This window comes from Solanum stenotomum, chromosome 9 (assembly GCF_019186545.1).
Source record: "Solanum stenotomum isolate F172 chromosome 9, ASM1918654v1, whole genome shotgun sequence".
NCBI lineage: Eukaryota > Viridiplantae > Streptophyta > Magnoliopsida > Solanales > Solanaceae > Solanum > Solanum stenotomum.
Window position 1 is genome coordinate 44,769,105 of NC_064290.1, and position 17,751 is coordinate 44,786,855.

Genomic DNA, 17,751 nt, shown 5'->3' on the forward strand with positions numbered 1-17,751 from the left:
ATATTATGAAAGTTGCAAGTTCAAAGATGTTCAAAACAATCCTCCATCACAAACAACAAAAGTATAAGTTGAGGAGGATCAACTTTTCAGATTGCAGTAATTGAAGCAAAGGAAGAGTGTTGAATATTTGCTTTTGTTAGTGTTGATTTACTAGAATAATTAGTTTAGTTGTAGGAGAAGTCTTTGTTCTAATTTAAAATTTTAGGTTTAGTTAGATAAGTCTAAGTGATATATTGGAGGTTTTTTAAATTTTATTCTACAGAATTTTGCACATTTTTTGTTTTTTAATTGACTATTTAACTCTCTATACTTAATAAAACTTCAGAGACAATTTCAATCAGTTCTAATAATTTTGCTGCTCCATCCATTTAAAAACACAACAGAAACAGAGTTATGTCAGCATGTATGTCTTTGAAATTACTATCTGGTGTGTTTAAATCATTTTAGTAGTTTAAATTCCTTCTAACTGATCCTTGTTAGAAATGAGATTCTTTTGCTGAAATTTCAAAATAGCTGATTTCAAGTTAACCTGACATGCTGCAGGTATACCCTCAATATATGGGATGTTGGGGGGCAGAAAACAATACGGTCTTATTGGAGAAACTATTTTGAGCAAACTGATGGCTTGGTGTGGGTTGTGGATAGTTCTGATCTGAGAAGGCTAGATGACTGCAGATACGAGCTACATAATCTTCTGAAGGAGGAGGTATATGTCATATTGGTTCTCTTTTCTGTTGTTGAACCTCATTTATTCCCTTGTGCAAAAACTCCAATAACATATGGATTTTTAGGGTGGTTTACTGATCCAATTCCCCTTTTTCTCTTCTACTAACCACTGTCGTACGAGTGTATCTAGGGGTGTGAGTCCTTCATAAGTTGTGCCAAGTAAAGGGTACAACTTGTTTGAACTTCTTGCTTCTATATAGTTGCATTATCATTTTTAAGACATGCAGATTTATGATTTTGGTTCTTACGATGTTTTTAGGCAGCAAACCATTGAATTTGCACTTCTCCATTGGTTTATTAACGTAGTGAGATATTTTGATTCCCGAGTTGTTTTACATTGCATCTTGTTTTAGGAGACAGATGTTCTTGCTTCTTCATGTATTATTGGATGGAGTTTTTTTTTCTTTTTGATAAGGGCGACGGTGATGTGATAAGTGTTATTCAGGAAGACGTGTCCCCACCCTTACAAAAAAAAACTACATCCCCTAATACATGATGAAGCAAGAGCATGTGTTCCCTAAACAAGATGTTGAATTTAATTCATAGCTGATACTGTAATACATAGGGGATGGAGTTGTTGGAACTACTTGTTCCTATTTAGCATTGTCTTAAAAGGTCTCTCCCAAATGCATCACCAACTCTAAAAACTGACAATTGAGCAGTGTACAATCTACATCTTGCATGCTTTGGTTTGGTGTTACCTGCTCCATACTGTTTTAAGTGCAACATAATGGTCAAGAAACTAGGAAATAACCCTTCGGGGTGGCCCAGTGGTTTGGGCTTGGGACTTCCATGTTGGAGGTCTCAAGTTCGAAACCCCTTGCCAGCGAAAGCAAGGGATTTGCCTTCTGGGTCAAGCTCGTCGCACCGGGCTTGCCTAGTGCGGGTTACCTCTCCTATGTGGTTTGCGAGCTATTGCATAGGAGCGGGGGTTTTACCCTGTGCGCACCCAAAGGGTAGTGGCTGCGGGTTTCCCTTGTCATCAAAAAAAAAAAAGAAACTAGGGAATAAGTTTCAGTTATGGCACAGAATGCGTGCATACTTTTTATACTGTATACCTATGCTTGTCCCTCCATTTCAGTTTGTGTGGCATAGTTTGACTGGGCAATGAGGTCAAGAAAGAAAAAAAAACATTTGAAACTTATGGTTTAATCTTGTCATGGCATTTGTGTGTTTATAAGACTTTTGAAACATGTGTGGCTATAAAAGCTTTTCATTAAGGGTTGGGAAGTTTAAGTTAAATTGTTTCCAAATTTAGAAAGTTGTCATTCTTTTTGTAACAGACTAATAAGAATATATTGCCATGTAAATTGGAACGGAGGGAGTATTTCCAGTGGTCTAAATACAAAATAGTGAGTCAAAAGCAAGGGGATGAGTTTTCAGTAAATTCACATGTCAAAGCGCATCCAATCTCAGACTTCGTCGTGGAAATGCTGCCAGCTTCTGCTTATTATGACACTTACTTGAATATTTTGTTATGTTCAAGTTAATTAGCGTTTGCAATCATTTACACGTCATTTTTTGGCGACATTCCTTTTGCTGCATTTTCCTCCACAGTGGAGGCTTTAAGTAACGAATGCTATAACTTTGTTTGATGCAAGTTGCACCACATGTTATAGCTTCCTTCCACCCTCAGCTAAAATCATCATACTATTAATAATCTCAATTAAGATTTTTTTCTGGAAACTTATTTGTGTGGCTATGAAAATAATAAATTGTGTACAGAACCTATTTAGTGATTTTCTAACAGAACTGCCTATGCACATTTACTAGCTCTATTCATCTTGTTACATGTTTCATAATGTGGTGCCATTAGAATTTTACAAGTAGTTGCCTAACTGTCCACCCTCAGATCATCATGTTACTAAGTGCACCATAGAGGCATAAACCTTCTTGTTGAATGTGTTTATTAGGCGCTTCAAAAAGTCTTCTTTTGTGTATCTGTAACATCCTATGTGTCCCAAAAAAAGAACGTGCAAATCCCTTTTCATTAGATGAGAATAGGATGACAGATCTTGCTATCATTAAAATTTAGTGAAGGTGCATAGCTTCTTTGAATGTCCTATGGATTGACTATATCATCTAGGGACATGACTCATCCCAAAAGAGAGGTCTTTCTTTATTGTTATAAAATCCGTTTGATTGAAAAGAAAGTGTATGATGCCATTAGTAAGCTCTTACTCCGTTATTAGTAAGCTAAGTGTTGGTTGGCTTATTCATGAAAGAACTTCCACATGTGCATCGGGGCCCTCTCATTAATAACATCTCTTTTTGATTGACCTCCTCCTTTCTTTAATCAGCAGGCACAAAGATCAAATTTCGTTATTGAATGAATCCATTGTTGTTGTCATTTTAGTTAGTTTACCACATTATTTTCGTTTTCTTTTTGTTCTTAACAAGTTATTCAAGCACTTCAGTAAGTGATACCAGGAGTACTCTTTTTTTTTTCATTTTTATTCATTCAATACCAGGAGTACTCTGCAACTTGATTATTGCTGAAAATATTCTCTCTGATTATTCTTCATAAAGATAACAGTTCATTTCTGGTGAGGCTTGGTATGACTGGTAACAATGTAGAGCAACAAAGAGGGAACCTACAATGTCAATCATTGAAAATGATTTTTACTTGGTGCTATATGTTCTGTGCAGAGGCTATCAGGAGCATCATTATTGATTTTTGCAAATAAGCAAGACATACAAGGTGCTCTTTCTCCAGATGAAATAGCCAAAGTAAGGATGCTTCTTGTTATACCTTAAACTGTGTCGAATGAATATTGAAGTGAAGTTCTTACACTTGGAACTAGTAAGGTTGCAATCTATGATACCCTTAACAATTATGTCGAAGGTTAAGCATGAACTGTTGTTTCGTTCAAAAATCTGAAGATCCAATTATGCAAACCAAAAAACTGAGAGATCACGAGAGAAGCTTCTTTCTAGTGGTGGTTGAGAAAGTACTAGGCATAAATGCGCCCTTTAACTTGGCTTTAGCTGGCATGTATGCCCTCCAACTTTGGGTGTGTACAAGTAGATACTTAAATTTGTATACAATTGAACAAGTAGACACACGCATCTTACATGGCATAATACACGTAGGATACCACGTAGGACGCAAAATTGTCATGTAGTAGGATGCATGTGTCTATTCGTTCAACTTTATACAAGTTGAAGTATCTACTGTGCACATCCAAAGTTGGAGGGCATAGTTGTCACCTAGGCTAAGTTAATGGACATGCTTATGTATTATGCCAAAGTATTATGTAGTAGTTTCCAAGTTACTTCAATTGACTAGTAACCTATTTCTACACAGATCTGCTTCTTTTTTTCTTGCTTCCTTCTTTTATGTATGGTCAATTATTCATGAACTTGACATTCACAGAGAGGGGTCACAACTTTTTTCTTCTGATTCAGGTGCTTAATCTGGAGGCTATGGACAATAGCAGGCACTGGAGAATCGTAGGATGTAGTGCATACACAGGAGACGGGCTACTTGAGGGATTTGATTGGCTGGTACAAGACGTTGCATCACGAATCTATATGCTTGATTAAGCGAAGTTTACATTAAGATTTTGATTCCTGCAAGATGACATTGTTAAAATCTTTTGGATATACAACATTTGTGCATGTAAAGATAAAGAAAATCATGTAAGGAGCACTTTACTAGCTACTGCTCAAAATGACCATTTGTGAGGAAATTCTTTTAAGACCTTTCCCAATATGCCAGTCTTTTGTTGTAATTGTAGCAGATTGCACAAAAAAGTGACTGTCCTTAACCAAATAAATTCACAAATTAATAATTTTTATAATATATGAGGATTGTTCTTGCTATGTACTTGGGGTCTCGTAGGTTAACGGAATTAAGTGGAATTAATAGTCATACACCACCACCCATAGAATCAAGAAAGAACTCTCAGTCTATCATTCTTACTATGTTTGGATCTGGTAACTTTTCCCATGTTGAGTCAAACTAAGCCACAGGGATGGTGCCCTTCTATCAATTCCTTAAAGTTTCAGCCTTGCGACCATATCCTTGATTAGATAAATGAAAAAAGTACAACATCTCAAAAGAAAAAAGAGAAGAAACAATCATTGTGACACATTCACTAAAGAAAGGTCCTTTAATCCTTAACCAATACAATTTATTGATGTAATGCTTCTCCAGCGTCCAATTTAATATACACAAAGTCAATGTGGAAAATGAAATAATAGGAAGCGCCCAAAGGTACAAAAATACAAATAATCTGAAAAGAATAGATGGGAAAAAATGAGATATCGTGGAGCTATAACTATGAACGTTTACTCGTTTAGCTAACTGAAAGTGTTGCTGATCACGCGTGCAGAGTCACTTGCATCACATATCAATACAGCCGGTCCTTGGTTAAGATGACTTGCCAACTCGGGCTGGAGCTTACTGTACTCGTTCACGACAAAAGTTGCAGCTTCTTCTGCTTTATCTGCTTCTACAAATGCAATGCAGCAGCCTCGGAATCCTGCACCACTGAACCGTGTCCCAAGTACACCAGGAGCCTTCAGAAGAACCTGATATAGCTGTACAAGTGGTTCACAACCTAAAATAATTCAAGTGAAGTTCAAGATTTGGTTATTCTTTGTGCCTCAGACATACATTATCGATAAAGTTACATATCGAAAACAATGAAATTAAGATATCAAGTAAGAAAATTAACACTTACCACACTCATAGTTTTGAATAGAACTTAGACCAGATGCTGTAATAAGCTCTCCGAATTCTTTAAGGTTTCCGGAAGCCCAAGCCTCAAGTCCTAAAACAGACCACACATGAGTTATGAATGGACTGTCCTAAAGCTAAACATAAAAATAAAAGGAGTAAAGATCTGTAAAGAATAATACCTTTCATAACTCTCTCATTTTCAGAGAAATAATGCTCTGCTCGTTTAGCTAGGTTGACTTCTAATATACTCTGAAAAGAAAATTCCAAAAACATGGTATAAATACAATCAATCCATATAAAGGCGAAGAAGATTTTCACATATAGATGTCGCAAACGACCTTTATACGATTTTCACATATAGATATCGCAAACGACCTTTGTATAATGATGGTGGAGTAATTAAACATCCAATATATACTTGTGGATTTTTACCTTGTGGGCTTCAAAAACTTCTGGTTTAACTGCATAAACAATAGAAATGTTATCAACATCATCATTAAAGCTGCATCACTATTTCAATGACAAACGCAGGCCGAGTACCCTACCATTTGATAGAACAGGTTCCATCTCTTCATCCCCCGAAGCTCTAGAAGAAGAAAAAAATACCCGTAAGTCCCGGAAATGAGAGCTGTGATATAAATCAATTAGATCTCATCAAAACTTCATCATACTTGTATTGCATTCCGAAAAAATCAATAAGATTTTATTAGTCTTTGGAATGCTTCACACTTTCAGGAAAGTCCAGAAGAAGGCTTGAAGTTCAATCATTAAAGAATGTTCATTCTTTTGGTACATTTCCTTCAGGATTAAAATATAACGTATTTGTCTTAATGGAGAGTTGTGGCCTACATCTAGGATTTACCGTTCCAAGTCTTAGTATTCAATCAATAAACGGCCATGCATTCCATGACCATAACTTGAAAAAAGAAGAAACGATTGTCATTCCAGGATGCAAGCTTCAATAATGTATGAAAATATCTTACTGCAACAGAATTTTTGCAGCCTCTTGACACTCCGCAACTCGCCGATTATATCCGGGATTTGTTGTCAATGCCTGTTTAAGACCTGAAAAGGCCAGCAATATCTTGTATGCATTACCCAACTCTCCTTCATGATTATTTTGCACCATTGGCGGGTGTATCAGTTTGTGTTTTATGGTCTGCACATGTGGTCTATAATTGTCAGAGTTTTCCAGAGAACACAAAATCTGTATCAGAAGAAAACAACAAAAGGTGCCATAATTTAAAACTGAAATTGTAACAAGAGAAAAGTTGGAGCAAATGACATAAATGAAAAGGCAAACCAACTCATCATGCAGTTTTGAATACTAACAAATAATTTCTACTTCTATGACCAATTTCTTAATTTTCCTCCGTTCTTTCTTGCACATAGTCATGATTGCTTAAAGTTCCTATGTTTAATTATTTCGGGATTGACATCTAAACCCTTTTCATACATCGCAAGAGCATTGCAAGTTAAATGAGAAGAGACAGTATCACTTTTTTAGCTGATGCTAAGGGAGAACAAAAAAAATTCAAGGGAAGGAAGAGCTTTCTAACAACTTCTCAAAACTCAATTAACATAAAAGATTATTTGCTAAGTCAACCATTTATTGTGTGGAATAAAACGCATCACCTTGCAGTTCATGAAGGTCAAACAGCCATAGCTGGATAACAGTATTGCAGACTGATCCAATATCCCATTTTTCAGACCTAAATATTCATTCTCAATCAGCCTGCACGCAACAAAAGTAACAAGAGATTCATACCAAAATAATGTCACAAATTAAATAGCTAAGGAAGCACTAGGTATCTTAAATGAGCTTGCTAGCAACAAAGACGAGACCACTGTACAGGTAGCATACCTATCATATTCAATATTTTCTGTCGGGCTCACTACAAGACCATTCGCAGTTTCAAAAGCCAACAGATATGCAATACCAACCTGTTAAACATGACAATTGTTAAATGAAATTCCACAAGACAAAAGAAAAGTTATACTGAATAGGATATCTCAGTCACTGTAAGGAACAGATACTACTATAAGAAAAGAACAAAGATGCAAGGAAAGAGCGAACAGTGAGATCTCTTTTCCTCAAGGATGCAACAGCAAAAAGAAAAAAGTCCACTATAAGGCATTACAGGGTCTGGAGAACTAACTTCACCAGATTACACGAACTTCGCTAAAATTGAAAAATAGGAACTACATTTCTTGATAGTCTAACTAATGCAAATTCAAAGGCAGTGATGGAAAACACAACTTACCGCGGCAGAAGAGCTGAGACCTGAACTGTCAAGACCCTCAGAACCACAGATAAACCCAGTGATACCCTGCGAGAAAAAGTTTCCAGCAAGAATGGTATAAATGAAAGATATGATGCACACTAAGGTTAAATATGTTAAATAGAAGAACTATGCTAAATAATACAGATCAAGGTGACTGCTAATAAAATACTGCAGATAATAAAACAGTACTTTTGACAGAAGAATGTATCCGAGAGTAGAACCACAGAATTGAACTTTGAAACCACACATTTTGTATTCAGTGGAATATAGCAATAAACACTACTGGATTTGGCCCAAGAAAAGAAGAAGGATGAAAGTAGTCATCCGTGTTAAGAAAATGGATGTTTGGGTCCAACTCAATCTTAAAAACTTAGCTCATATGAGGATTGCACAAGCCCATATAAGGAGACAGTAACCAATTCCCTCAACCAATGTGAGACACATAACACTGGAGACTGGACTAAACATCAGAAGCGTGGAGAACATAAAATGGGCCCAAAATTAAACCAAGAATAGGGCTAGTTTTATCTCTGGTACAAGGTAAAGAAAACTTACCTAGGCCTAACTCAATTGCATAAGTTACTCATGAGGTGAGGATTTTCCAAGATCAAATGAGGAGACAACAACCCATTCACTCAATCAATATGGGACACTTAACACCCTATCCCGTGCCACACCAAGGACTAGACATCTCAAATGTGAACAACATCACAAAGGGGCGGGCCTAACATTAGGTAAACTAAGAAAAAAGAATTGGTCACAATAAACCTTGGGTCCTAACTCAGCCTAAAAATCTAGCTCATAAGTTGAGAATTGTCCAAGTTCAAGTCTTAAAAATCCTTTCCAAAATAGGCGGGGTCCTCTTCTTAACCACTTAGAAGACATGTGACTGTTTTCTGTCCTTGTTATTATCATAATTTTTTTGGCTGGATGTGCATCCTTCTTTCAAACTTCGTTTCCATTCACATGTCGACTTCCACTTGTTTTCTCCTATTTCCAAAACTCTTTCCATGCGTGCAAATATGGTAATATTTCCATCTTGATTTCTTGTTCCTTGATCCATGTGATTAGCCGTAATCCCAATTCCTCAATGAAACCTTCATGTACTTGGAACTTGCTTTGCGCCTGATCAACAGTCTTCTCCAGTATACTGTGAATGACCTGATTCCTTCAATTCTTGCAGTGTGCTCCTGTAATCAGCTCTTGCAGTAGTCGTGTCATAAACACTACTAGTCCCTATTTGAGACATGTTTAGTGTCTAGTTCTTTCATCATGTTTGTTATGTTTGCTAATCATCAAAACTCCATATGTAGCATATCTCATAGCTTTAACATTTTCTTACTGAAAATCTTTAGCTTATCTTTGTGAAAACCAAATGGGAACAACTAGAAGCATCATCTTCCGGTAACCAGTACTCAAACAATTTGCAGATGCATGGTGACTAATATATATTTTCAAATAATAATGAATGGGTTCCCTGTCGAACAGCATTAAACAGAACAAAGCAAGAATTGATTTTATAGCTCTATACAAAATTGTTTTTAGTTTTATGTCTTTTTTACAAGAGATCTTCATTTTTACACATAAGAGATCAGGAAAGGTCATTTTCTTCTATTCAATTTGTAAGTGGTCATAATAGATCATTTCCACCAGAACAAAATTGTAGAAACAATCATTTCAGTACATAGGAGATATAAGAAGTGAAAGTTGGATGGTGCATGGAAGGATCTAAATCTATATTAACGAGCTAGAAGTCCACCTATGGAATGAATAACGGAATGTAAGATTTTAGAGTTCAACATCTAGAACCAGGCAGCTGCAATTCACAGAAAAAGAATCTGCAAGTTGATTGAATATAATTGACTCACTTTAATAAGTAATAAATGGAAAATACTCAGATTTGGAGCAGGTACAGTGCTTAAACAGCGATTGTAAACAAGCTTCCACTCATTCTTCTCTTAAATGTGAAAGAACCTTTTTGTAAATCTCGATAACATAAATGGAATCAACTGGTTTGGTAAACTAAGCATGTCATGCATGTCTATCAACCAGCAGCCAAAGAAATCTTACTAACCGTTTTCAGATGATTTCCTTTGCTCTGCAGGGCATATATTGCTCCTCTAGCATAGTTACCCCATTTGCATTCTTCCTGAGGTGTGGATGAGTCCATTTGTTCAGTTAAACCATTTGTCTCAGACATATGCTTAGGAAGCTGAACTTCATCTATTCTGTGAAATTAAAAGATGTGACGCATAAATTCATATCTGAATCAAATTTTGAGTTTGATAAATTTTGGAACTGATAACATTAGGAGTTCGATGCTTTGTGCAGGATATACTGTTGATTACATGAAACTATCATCACCTATTGTTATTGAAAGGGCTAAAAACTAATTCATACAGGTAAAAGTAAAGCATCAAAGGTTAAGTGCGCAAAACAGTGATGGAATTCTCAACATTGTAAAAGACTGCTGCAAATCAATGAACATGAGATCATAGATTCATGATCCAGCAGCAGCAAAACCTTATTTACATGGATCCCAACAGAGATTTTTTAATGCAATGATAGATATCCAAGTAATTATACGCTAGTATGAACATTCCTAAAAGCAGCTTTATTTACCTGAGCCGAACTTCTCCTTCAAATTGCCCAGATTGCAATGTAACCTACGAATTTGAAGTTTTAGTAGAAAATGAGTAGGAAGTAGAATAAAAAGAAAATGACTATAGAATTTAGTAAATATTCGATAAACTCAAGCTCTTAAGCAGAGAAGTGAACATAGTGGAGCAGAGAAGTGAACATAGTGGAGCAGAGAAGTGAACATAGTGGAGCAGAGAAGTACAAATGCTGCTTCAACTTCCAGTGTTAACTAGCCAGATTTCTCCAGGTTTACAAAGTAAAATTGCAGTGTTAACTAGCCAGATTTCTCCAGGTTTACAAAGTAAAATTCCAGTGTTAACTAGACAGATTTCTCCAGGTTTACAAAGTAAAACCAAACACAGTCAACATATTTCAAGTGTTGTAAAAGACAGATATAAACATCAATGTGGACATGAGTAATGACTTCTATCCTATAACTACATCTACTTACTTGTGTCTCAGTTGCAGCTTTCCAGATAAAAGATTCAATTCATAGCAACCCTGTTAGCACCCCCTTAATCTGCCAGCGGTTTACCGTTTACACATGGAATTTTTTAAAAATCAGAGAAATAGATGACTTCAGCATATCTGTTAGTTTTGTTTCTTATTTCTTTGTAGTAGTTGTTTGCAATAGGGAGGTTATCTCTCCACTTCCTCATTCCAGTAATATTATTAAGTTGCTTTCTTGTTCTTAGGTGGGTGGTTAATCTACCAGTGTTGTATCTAAAGTTATTTGAATTTGATAAAATGCATGCAGAAAATTGCTCCAGATTTTGAGTACTTCAACTCGCTGGTTCTCTCTTCACGAACCAGCACCGTAGGTCGCATAAAGAGAACCTTTTCCCAGACTCCTCATTTATTCCACATTGACTCTGATTTTGTTTTGCAATGTCCCATAACCAAATCCATAACAAGGGACCATAACAAATTGGTATGAGAGCTGGGAGTTATGAGAGTCCAAGTCCAGCAACAATTGGCACAGTTGGTGAACTTGTTCCAAGAAGAACGTGCAACCAATTTAGCCAGATAGGAAGCCATAAAGGCTCACTTGGATGTACTCACAAAGGATTTAGCAAATTCAAAGGCTCGATTCTGACTTAACAAAAAATATCTGTCAAAATTGAAGTTGGAAGGGTAAACTGAGTGGCATGAGGGTCGGGATCGGAAACCAGGGAAAGCTCCATCATATGCTAAAATATACAAAGTTGAATTTTCCATGATTTACTGGCCAGGAGGACACTTTGGGATGGTTGAACAGGTACAAACAATGCTTTAGACACCAACAAACTCCAGAAGAAGAAAGGTTGGACTTATTTCTTTTCATGTGGAAGGGAATACAACTCTGGTTCCTTGAACTTAAGACAATATGCCTCAATCCCCCTGAGATGAATTCAGACGTTAATGTAACTTCCATTTTGGATCACCAATCATGAGTCAGAAGTTGGAGAATTGACTAGGTTATGCCACATCAGGTCTAATGCAGATATCACGAATATTTTTCTTGATTTTGGGATTATAGAGGCATGACTTGATTTGTCTACCTGATCGATAAGAAAGGGGGGTTTGTTTATCTTCTAAATATTCCCCAAAGATTCGTTGCTCTAAATGTACCGAATAATTGTGGATTATTCGAGCATAAGATTTGTGGAGCAGCAGATTATCACGGAAAATTTGAGCAACTGGTTCACAGGCAAGTACCATCACACCGTCACAAAAATTGAACTTTATATAAGTGGTCTTGCTGACTATAAGACCATTGAGGTAGAGTTGCATGATCCTCCAAATTTAGATATTGTTATGAGTATATCTCAGCTTTATGTAAGCAAGGGACAACCCCTTCATTTGCAATTGTCAGATTCCCATAGATAAAAAAAAAAAAATAGATTTCTCACCTCAATAATGCACCAGATTTGTGAAATTGACCAGAACTGAGATGGAGGAAAGATGACTCAAGGGACTCTGTTATAACTGTGACGAACCATTCACTCCAGGCCATCAGTGCAAGAAATTAGTCTTAATTGTCTCATAGATGAAGAGGAGGGAAAATCTGTCAAATAAGAGTCATCTCCTAGTACAGACAACCTCAAATTTCTTTGCATCCATCATATGTATCACAGCCCCACAAAATATGCATTTTCAAGGCAATTGAAAGGGAATTCAGGGATATCATTGGTTGTTCTAGAAGCACCCATAGCTTTGTGGACTCTAAACTTGTGTCGCAATTCAATTTTCAAGTTAACAGGCGAGATGGGTTAAGGATAGTGGTGAGAAATGGAGAACAGGACAGAAATCTGGGACAATGTTCCAATATGGTTTGCTAATCATGCTTTTCTTATTAATTTATATGTTCTCAATTTAAGTGGCTTTGATGTGTTCTAGGTTTCAATTGGATTAAGACCTTGGGCCCCATTTATGGGACTTCCGAGACAAGTGGATGTCATTCTTTACAAACATGGGCGGATCTAGGTGGACTGAAGTTGGAAATCAGGGGAAAAAAACTTTATGCATATAGGGTTAAATTTTTATTGTGTATATATATTTGAAATTGAATCCCCTTGACACAAACCAAAGGATTACCTCGGCGGTAAAGGGGCTTCAAATTCTCTTAGACAACATAGATCCAATTCCCGCTAGCCCAAATTTCTAATATTTTTAGCTCTTCGAGCGTTTTTTTTAAAATATTCTTGAATTCCCTGGACAAAAATCCTGTCTCCACCATTGTTTACAAATGGGAAGCAGTGGAGCAAATGTGGTCAAACTTGCCATTGGATTTTGTACAAGGCTTGCCTACCTCACATGGGAAAAATGTATTCTTGGTGGTGGTAGATCATTTCTCTAAATATTGTCACTTGTTGCCAAATTCTCATGAAAAAATGAAATTTTACTAGTGAATTGTTTCTCTAAATATTGTCACTTGTTGCAAATTGCTCATCCCTACTCTGTTGTAAGCTCGTGGCTCTTCTTTGACAATATTTCAAATTACATGGCTTACCAGTAACCATTCCCAGTGCCCGTGATGTAACTTTCACAAGTACCTTTTGGAGAGAACTCTTCCCCCTCAGTGGTACCAAGTTGTGTTTTATTTCAGTGTATCACCTGCAATCTGATGGCCAAACAGAAGCTATCAGCCAGATAGTATGGAGATGTATCTGAGATGTTTTACTAGTGACATCCTACCAAATTGATGGACCGGGGCTGAATATCGTATAACACCAGTTATCATACTTCTTTGAAAGCTTAACCCTTTGAAGTAGTGTCCTCCACCACATCTTATGTCTTATTATCCTGGCATTTCCAGATTGGATGCAGTGGATATAGCTTTACTATAGCTTTACAATCTCAGGATCAGATTCTTCAACCCTTGCAACAAATTTGTTGCATGCTCAACAGAAAATGAGGATAATTTTGATTCCAAACATCGACATGTTGAATCTCGGGTTGGGGATAGAGTTTTATTGAAGTTACAACCATATAGACAGATTTCTCTGGCTACTTGTCGTAATCAGAAATTGTTGTCTATTATCTATGACCTTTCCAGGATTGAGCAGCACATTAGGACCATGGCTTATACATTGGAGTTCCTATCGAGTACAAAACTTCATCTGGTTTTTCATGTCTCTAATTTGAAGCTTTTTCGTGACCTAGACACACCAGCAGCTGAACTCTTCCTACGAGTTTGCCAGAAGCTTCCTCACCCAAACCTTTGGCCGTGCTTGAATTTCAGGTGGTTCGTAACATACCTGAAGCCTTAATACATTGGCAACATACTTTTCCAGCTGAGGCATCTTGGGAAACTTTTCATCCTATGCAACAATGCTTTCCACACTTCCCACTTGAGGACAAGCGTGATTTAAAAGACAGGAGTAATGTTAGCACCCCCTTAAGCTTACCAATGGTTTACACATTGAATATTTTAAAAAATCAGAAAAATAGCTGACTTCAGTTTATCTGTTAGTTATGTTTCCTATTTCTTTGTAGCAGTTGTTTGCAGTAGGGACATTATTTCTGTACTTTCTCATTCGAGTAATAGTAGGAAGTTATTTTCTTGTTTTTTAGGTGGATGGTTAAATCCACCAGTGTTGTATTTAAAGTTATTTGAATTCAAAAAAATGTATGCAGAAAATTATTCCTTTTTTTAGTACTTTAACTTGAAAAATTGGAGGTTCTCTTAAAAAAAAACTCTTCCCAAACTCCTCATTGACTCTGATTTTGCCTTGCAGCATCCCGTAACCAGATCTATAACAGGGACCAGAACAAACACCTATCAATTAACTTGTATGTACTCATTAAAGCACATCTTGGAGTTTGTAGAACTATGTTGATAAAAAAATAAGATACGTAGAATCCCAACATAAACATAGAAATTGGTAGACTAAGAGGATTTGACAAGGATTGTGTGTGAGCCAGTATCCAGCCTTGTAGATTCAGAACCAAATTTAGCTATAACTACAAACATTTAACTTATCTTTCACAACATATCGACAATATCACATGCATACATTGTCAAAACACTACACAATTTGGCTATAAGACATGAAAACAATCATACCTGGGTGTCATCTGAAGGAACAAAACCAAGTAGTATACCCTTATTGATTGTCATAGCTGAAACAGCTCCACCCTGAGACATGTCGAAGATAACATAATTCCATATAGATCTTGAGTAAAGGTAAAACTGCAAATAATTACACTTAGGTGCCGAAGCTTCAAATAACTGTCTACAAGTTCAGAATTGAGGCATAGTTTATTGCTTGAATTAAGGCAGACCATGATATTCATATGCTAATAATTTATTTACATTAGATGTAGAATACAGCAAGTAGAAATTTTATCCGTCAAGAACTAAGCAAGCAGACATAATTAACTAATAACTAATAAACTTGCCTGATGATCAATGTGAGCACCCAATGGGCAAATCCTGTAAGGTGATACAACCACCCTAACCTCCTGAGCATCTCTACCAGACAATTCGGCAACTTTCTTTCGTATTTTATCCAACTGCACCAGTTACAAAATCAGTGGAAGTTTTAGCTTATCTATGTGAGCTTAGCAACTGTGACTGGTACAAGGAGATACAGTGAAACAAGATTAATCAACTGGTTCTGAAATTACGAATGTTCAATAAATCCGTTGCAAAAGAATATCAAACAGAAGAATATCTGGAGATTGAGTATCACAAACTTTGGTGAATACTACAGAACTACATCCAATATTTGGAGCTGAGTCAACTAGCTAAGATCTTACTTTTCCCACTTTTCGATCTCTCTCAAATACAGGCACATCAAATATTATTACATTAGATACATAGCATCATGAAGATATTATGCTCAAACGAATATTCCTATAATTTACATTCCTCAAACGCATACATAACATTTTACTAGTGACTCTTCTTGTACAGAAGCTTCTTCCTTTCTTAAACACAGCAGCCCAAAAGAGAAAAACTGCTCAAACAGAAATCAGACACAGGGCAAAAAGGGTTGTTACAAACATCTAGAGTAGCCAGTACAGGGGTGGAGATAGTAAAGGTCATGGGGTTCATCCAAACCCCCCCTTCGATAGAAAATTACACTATCTATGCATTGTTAAAAATTACTTTTTATGTATAACCCCCTTCGACTTCTCCGTGTGTTTACTTCTTATTTTGAAAACCCTTAAATGAAAATCCTAGCTCTGCCACTCGAGTATAAGCATAAAATCATTGACATAAGGAGTTGGGACAAAATCAAACACACTTATAGCAATACAACACTATTATTCTACATTACATAACCCCTAGCTCTGGAAAAACACAATGTGGTATGACCCCCATTGCCCATACATCTTGAGGGCTTGAATTGTGTATTTGGCATCAATAATAATTTAAACATCATTTGAAATCAAGATAACAAATCAAATCAACAACACCCATCAAGATAAGATCCACAATGCAATAAAAATAACAAGAATTGAACTATAAAAATGAGAACTTTACCTCTGATTCAGAAGGCCAATGACCAGAAACAACACCCATTTCTTTTGAGATATTTGTGGTAAAATGTCAATCTGGGAGCTTTATTGAAGTGGGTTTTGCTTTATATTTAAGAAAAATAATAATAATAAAGAAAACAATTTGCGGGAAGAATTGTTTGTCGGTTGAAGGGCCTTGATTAGGCCTAAGGCCAAATCATATCTTGCCATATTTAAGAAAAAAAAAATTAATAATACTATATTATATTATTATTATTCTTATTATTATATTTCAAACTATAAATTGAAGGCCACACTGGTTTATCTCCATGTAAGGAAAAGTGGTGTCTGTTAAACTGTCAATCCCGCAAACTATGCTTACAAATTTTCACTTCACAAAACAAAAAATAATAATAATAATAATAATAATAATAATAATAAATTTTCCTCCTATTTAAGAATATGAAGATTTCTTCCTCTTATTAACTCTTCTTTTAAGTACTTCCTCTGTTATCTTATTAAAAATATTTGTTTTATAAATGATTATGATAGTATTAATTAAAAAAATTATTTTACCCTTACAATTAATATTGTATCTGTCCAACAATAATTGTTCACTCTATTAAAAATAGTTCTTCAATAATACTTGTTCAACTTAGAGATAATTTACCTTTTGTGTCTATTTTATCCTTGTTATTCGATATTATTTATCATCTAACACATTTCTCACAATATTAAATTTAATAAAGTCAAAGATAATATAGTAATATTACTCTTATTATTTATTATTTTTTAAGGGGTGTGTCAACTCAATAGTGGACAACTATTGTTGGACAGAAGGAGTATGACCTTTAGAAGTTTAAACAAATTTTGAAGATTCATAATTTCTTTTTTCAAGAGGCTAATTAATATGAACAAATGGCAAAATAGTGAAGTTAATCAATCTATTAATGATTTTTTAATACTGTATAAAATAGAAAGTATTCATCTAATATGGGACGGAAAGAGTACCTTTTAAATTTGTTATTTATGGGTAGGGGTGAATGTTTGGATCATTCGAATTGAATATGAAAACTTTGATTAGAATTTTTTATGTTTGAGTTGAAAAGGTTGAAATTTAAATAAATTCAGATTGAATTGACTTTTAAAATTTGGATTTCAAATTAATTTGTTTAGATATTTTGAATCTTCGATATTGACTTTTGAGCTTTTACAATAGGCTTATTAGGAAGGACAATATTTGTGCACCTCGCGTTTACCGTCAAAGACAAATCATTTATTGTTCTCATACTCATAGTCAACTCAAGATAAAACAAAATTCATGGGGTTAAAAGTCTATTTGGTATTGTTATTGAGAGACCAAAAGTACTTATTCAGAGAAAAAGATATTTTTCTTGAAAAATCAAAGCGTTTGACAAATTAGTAAAATTGTTTTTAAATTAAAGCAAAACTAATTTTTCTACC

At 35.5% G+C, this 17,751-nt stretch overlaps 2 protein-coding genes across 6 annotated transcripts in view; one reads left to right on the plus strand and one right to left on the minus strand.

Moving 5' to 3' along the window:
• LOC125875596 (ADP-ribosylation factor-like protein 2) overlaps positions 1 to 4,531 on the plus strand; it is a 71,039-nt gene extending 66,508 nt beyond the window's left edge. For all 3 annotated transcript variants that reach the window (XM_049556579.1, XM_049556577.1, XM_049556578.1), the window contains 3 exons: positions 544 to 706; positions 3,376 to 3,456; positions 4,135 to 4,531. In XM_049556579.1, the coding sequence (XP_049412536.1) occupies positions 544 to 706; positions 3,376 to 3,456; positions 4,135 to 4,272 (382 nt within the window). In that variant the 3' untranslated portion in view covers positions 4,273 to 4,531. The remainder of the gene's footprint in view (positions 1 to 543; positions 707 to 3,375; positions 3,457 to 4,134) is intronic.
• The window catches only part of LOC125875594 (galacturonokinase), a 68,378-nt gene extending 51,913 nt beyond the window's left edge, over positions 1 to 16,465 (minus strand). The window contains exons 1-14 of one of the 3 annotated variants that reach the window (XM_049556576.1): positions 16,313 to 16,465; positions 15,223 to 15,336; positions 14,888 to 14,959; positions 10,321 to 10,364; positions 9,773 to 9,926; positions 7,678 to 7,743; positions 7,278 to 7,357; positions 7,049 to 7,148; positions 6,397 to 6,572; positions 5,959 to 5,999; positions 5,846 to 5,874; positions 5,593 to 5,662; positions 5,415 to 5,504; positions 4,841 to 5,291 (exon numbers count right to left, since the gene is read on the minus strand). In XM_049556576.1, coding sequence (XP_049412533.1) covers positions 5,032 to 5,291; positions 5,415 to 5,504; positions 5,593 to 5,662; positions 5,846 to 5,874; positions 5,959 to 5,999; positions 6,397 to 6,572; positions 7,049 to 7,148; positions 7,278 to 7,357; positions 7,678 to 7,743; positions 9,773 to 9,926; positions 10,321 to 10,364; positions 14,888 to 14,959; positions 15,223 to 15,336; positions 16,313 to 16,351 — 1,335 coding nt within the window. In that variant the 5' untranslated portion in view covers positions 16,352 to 16,465 and the 3' untranslated portion in view covers positions 4,841 to 5,031. Of the gene's footprint in view, positions 1 to 4,840; positions 5,292 to 5,414; positions 5,505 to 5,592; positions 5,663 to 5,845; positions 5,875 to 5,958; positions 6,000 to 6,396; positions 6,621 to 7,048; positions 7,149 to 7,277; positions 7,358 to 7,677; positions 7,744 to 9,772; positions 9,927 to 10,320; positions 10,365 to 14,887; positions 14,960 to 15,222; positions 15,337 to 16,312 lie in introns of those variants that run through there. The other 2 variants (XM_049556574.1, XM_049556575.1) reach the window with 2 other exon arrangements.
• Between the last annotated feature and the right edge of the window lie 1,286 nt (positions 16,466 to 17,751).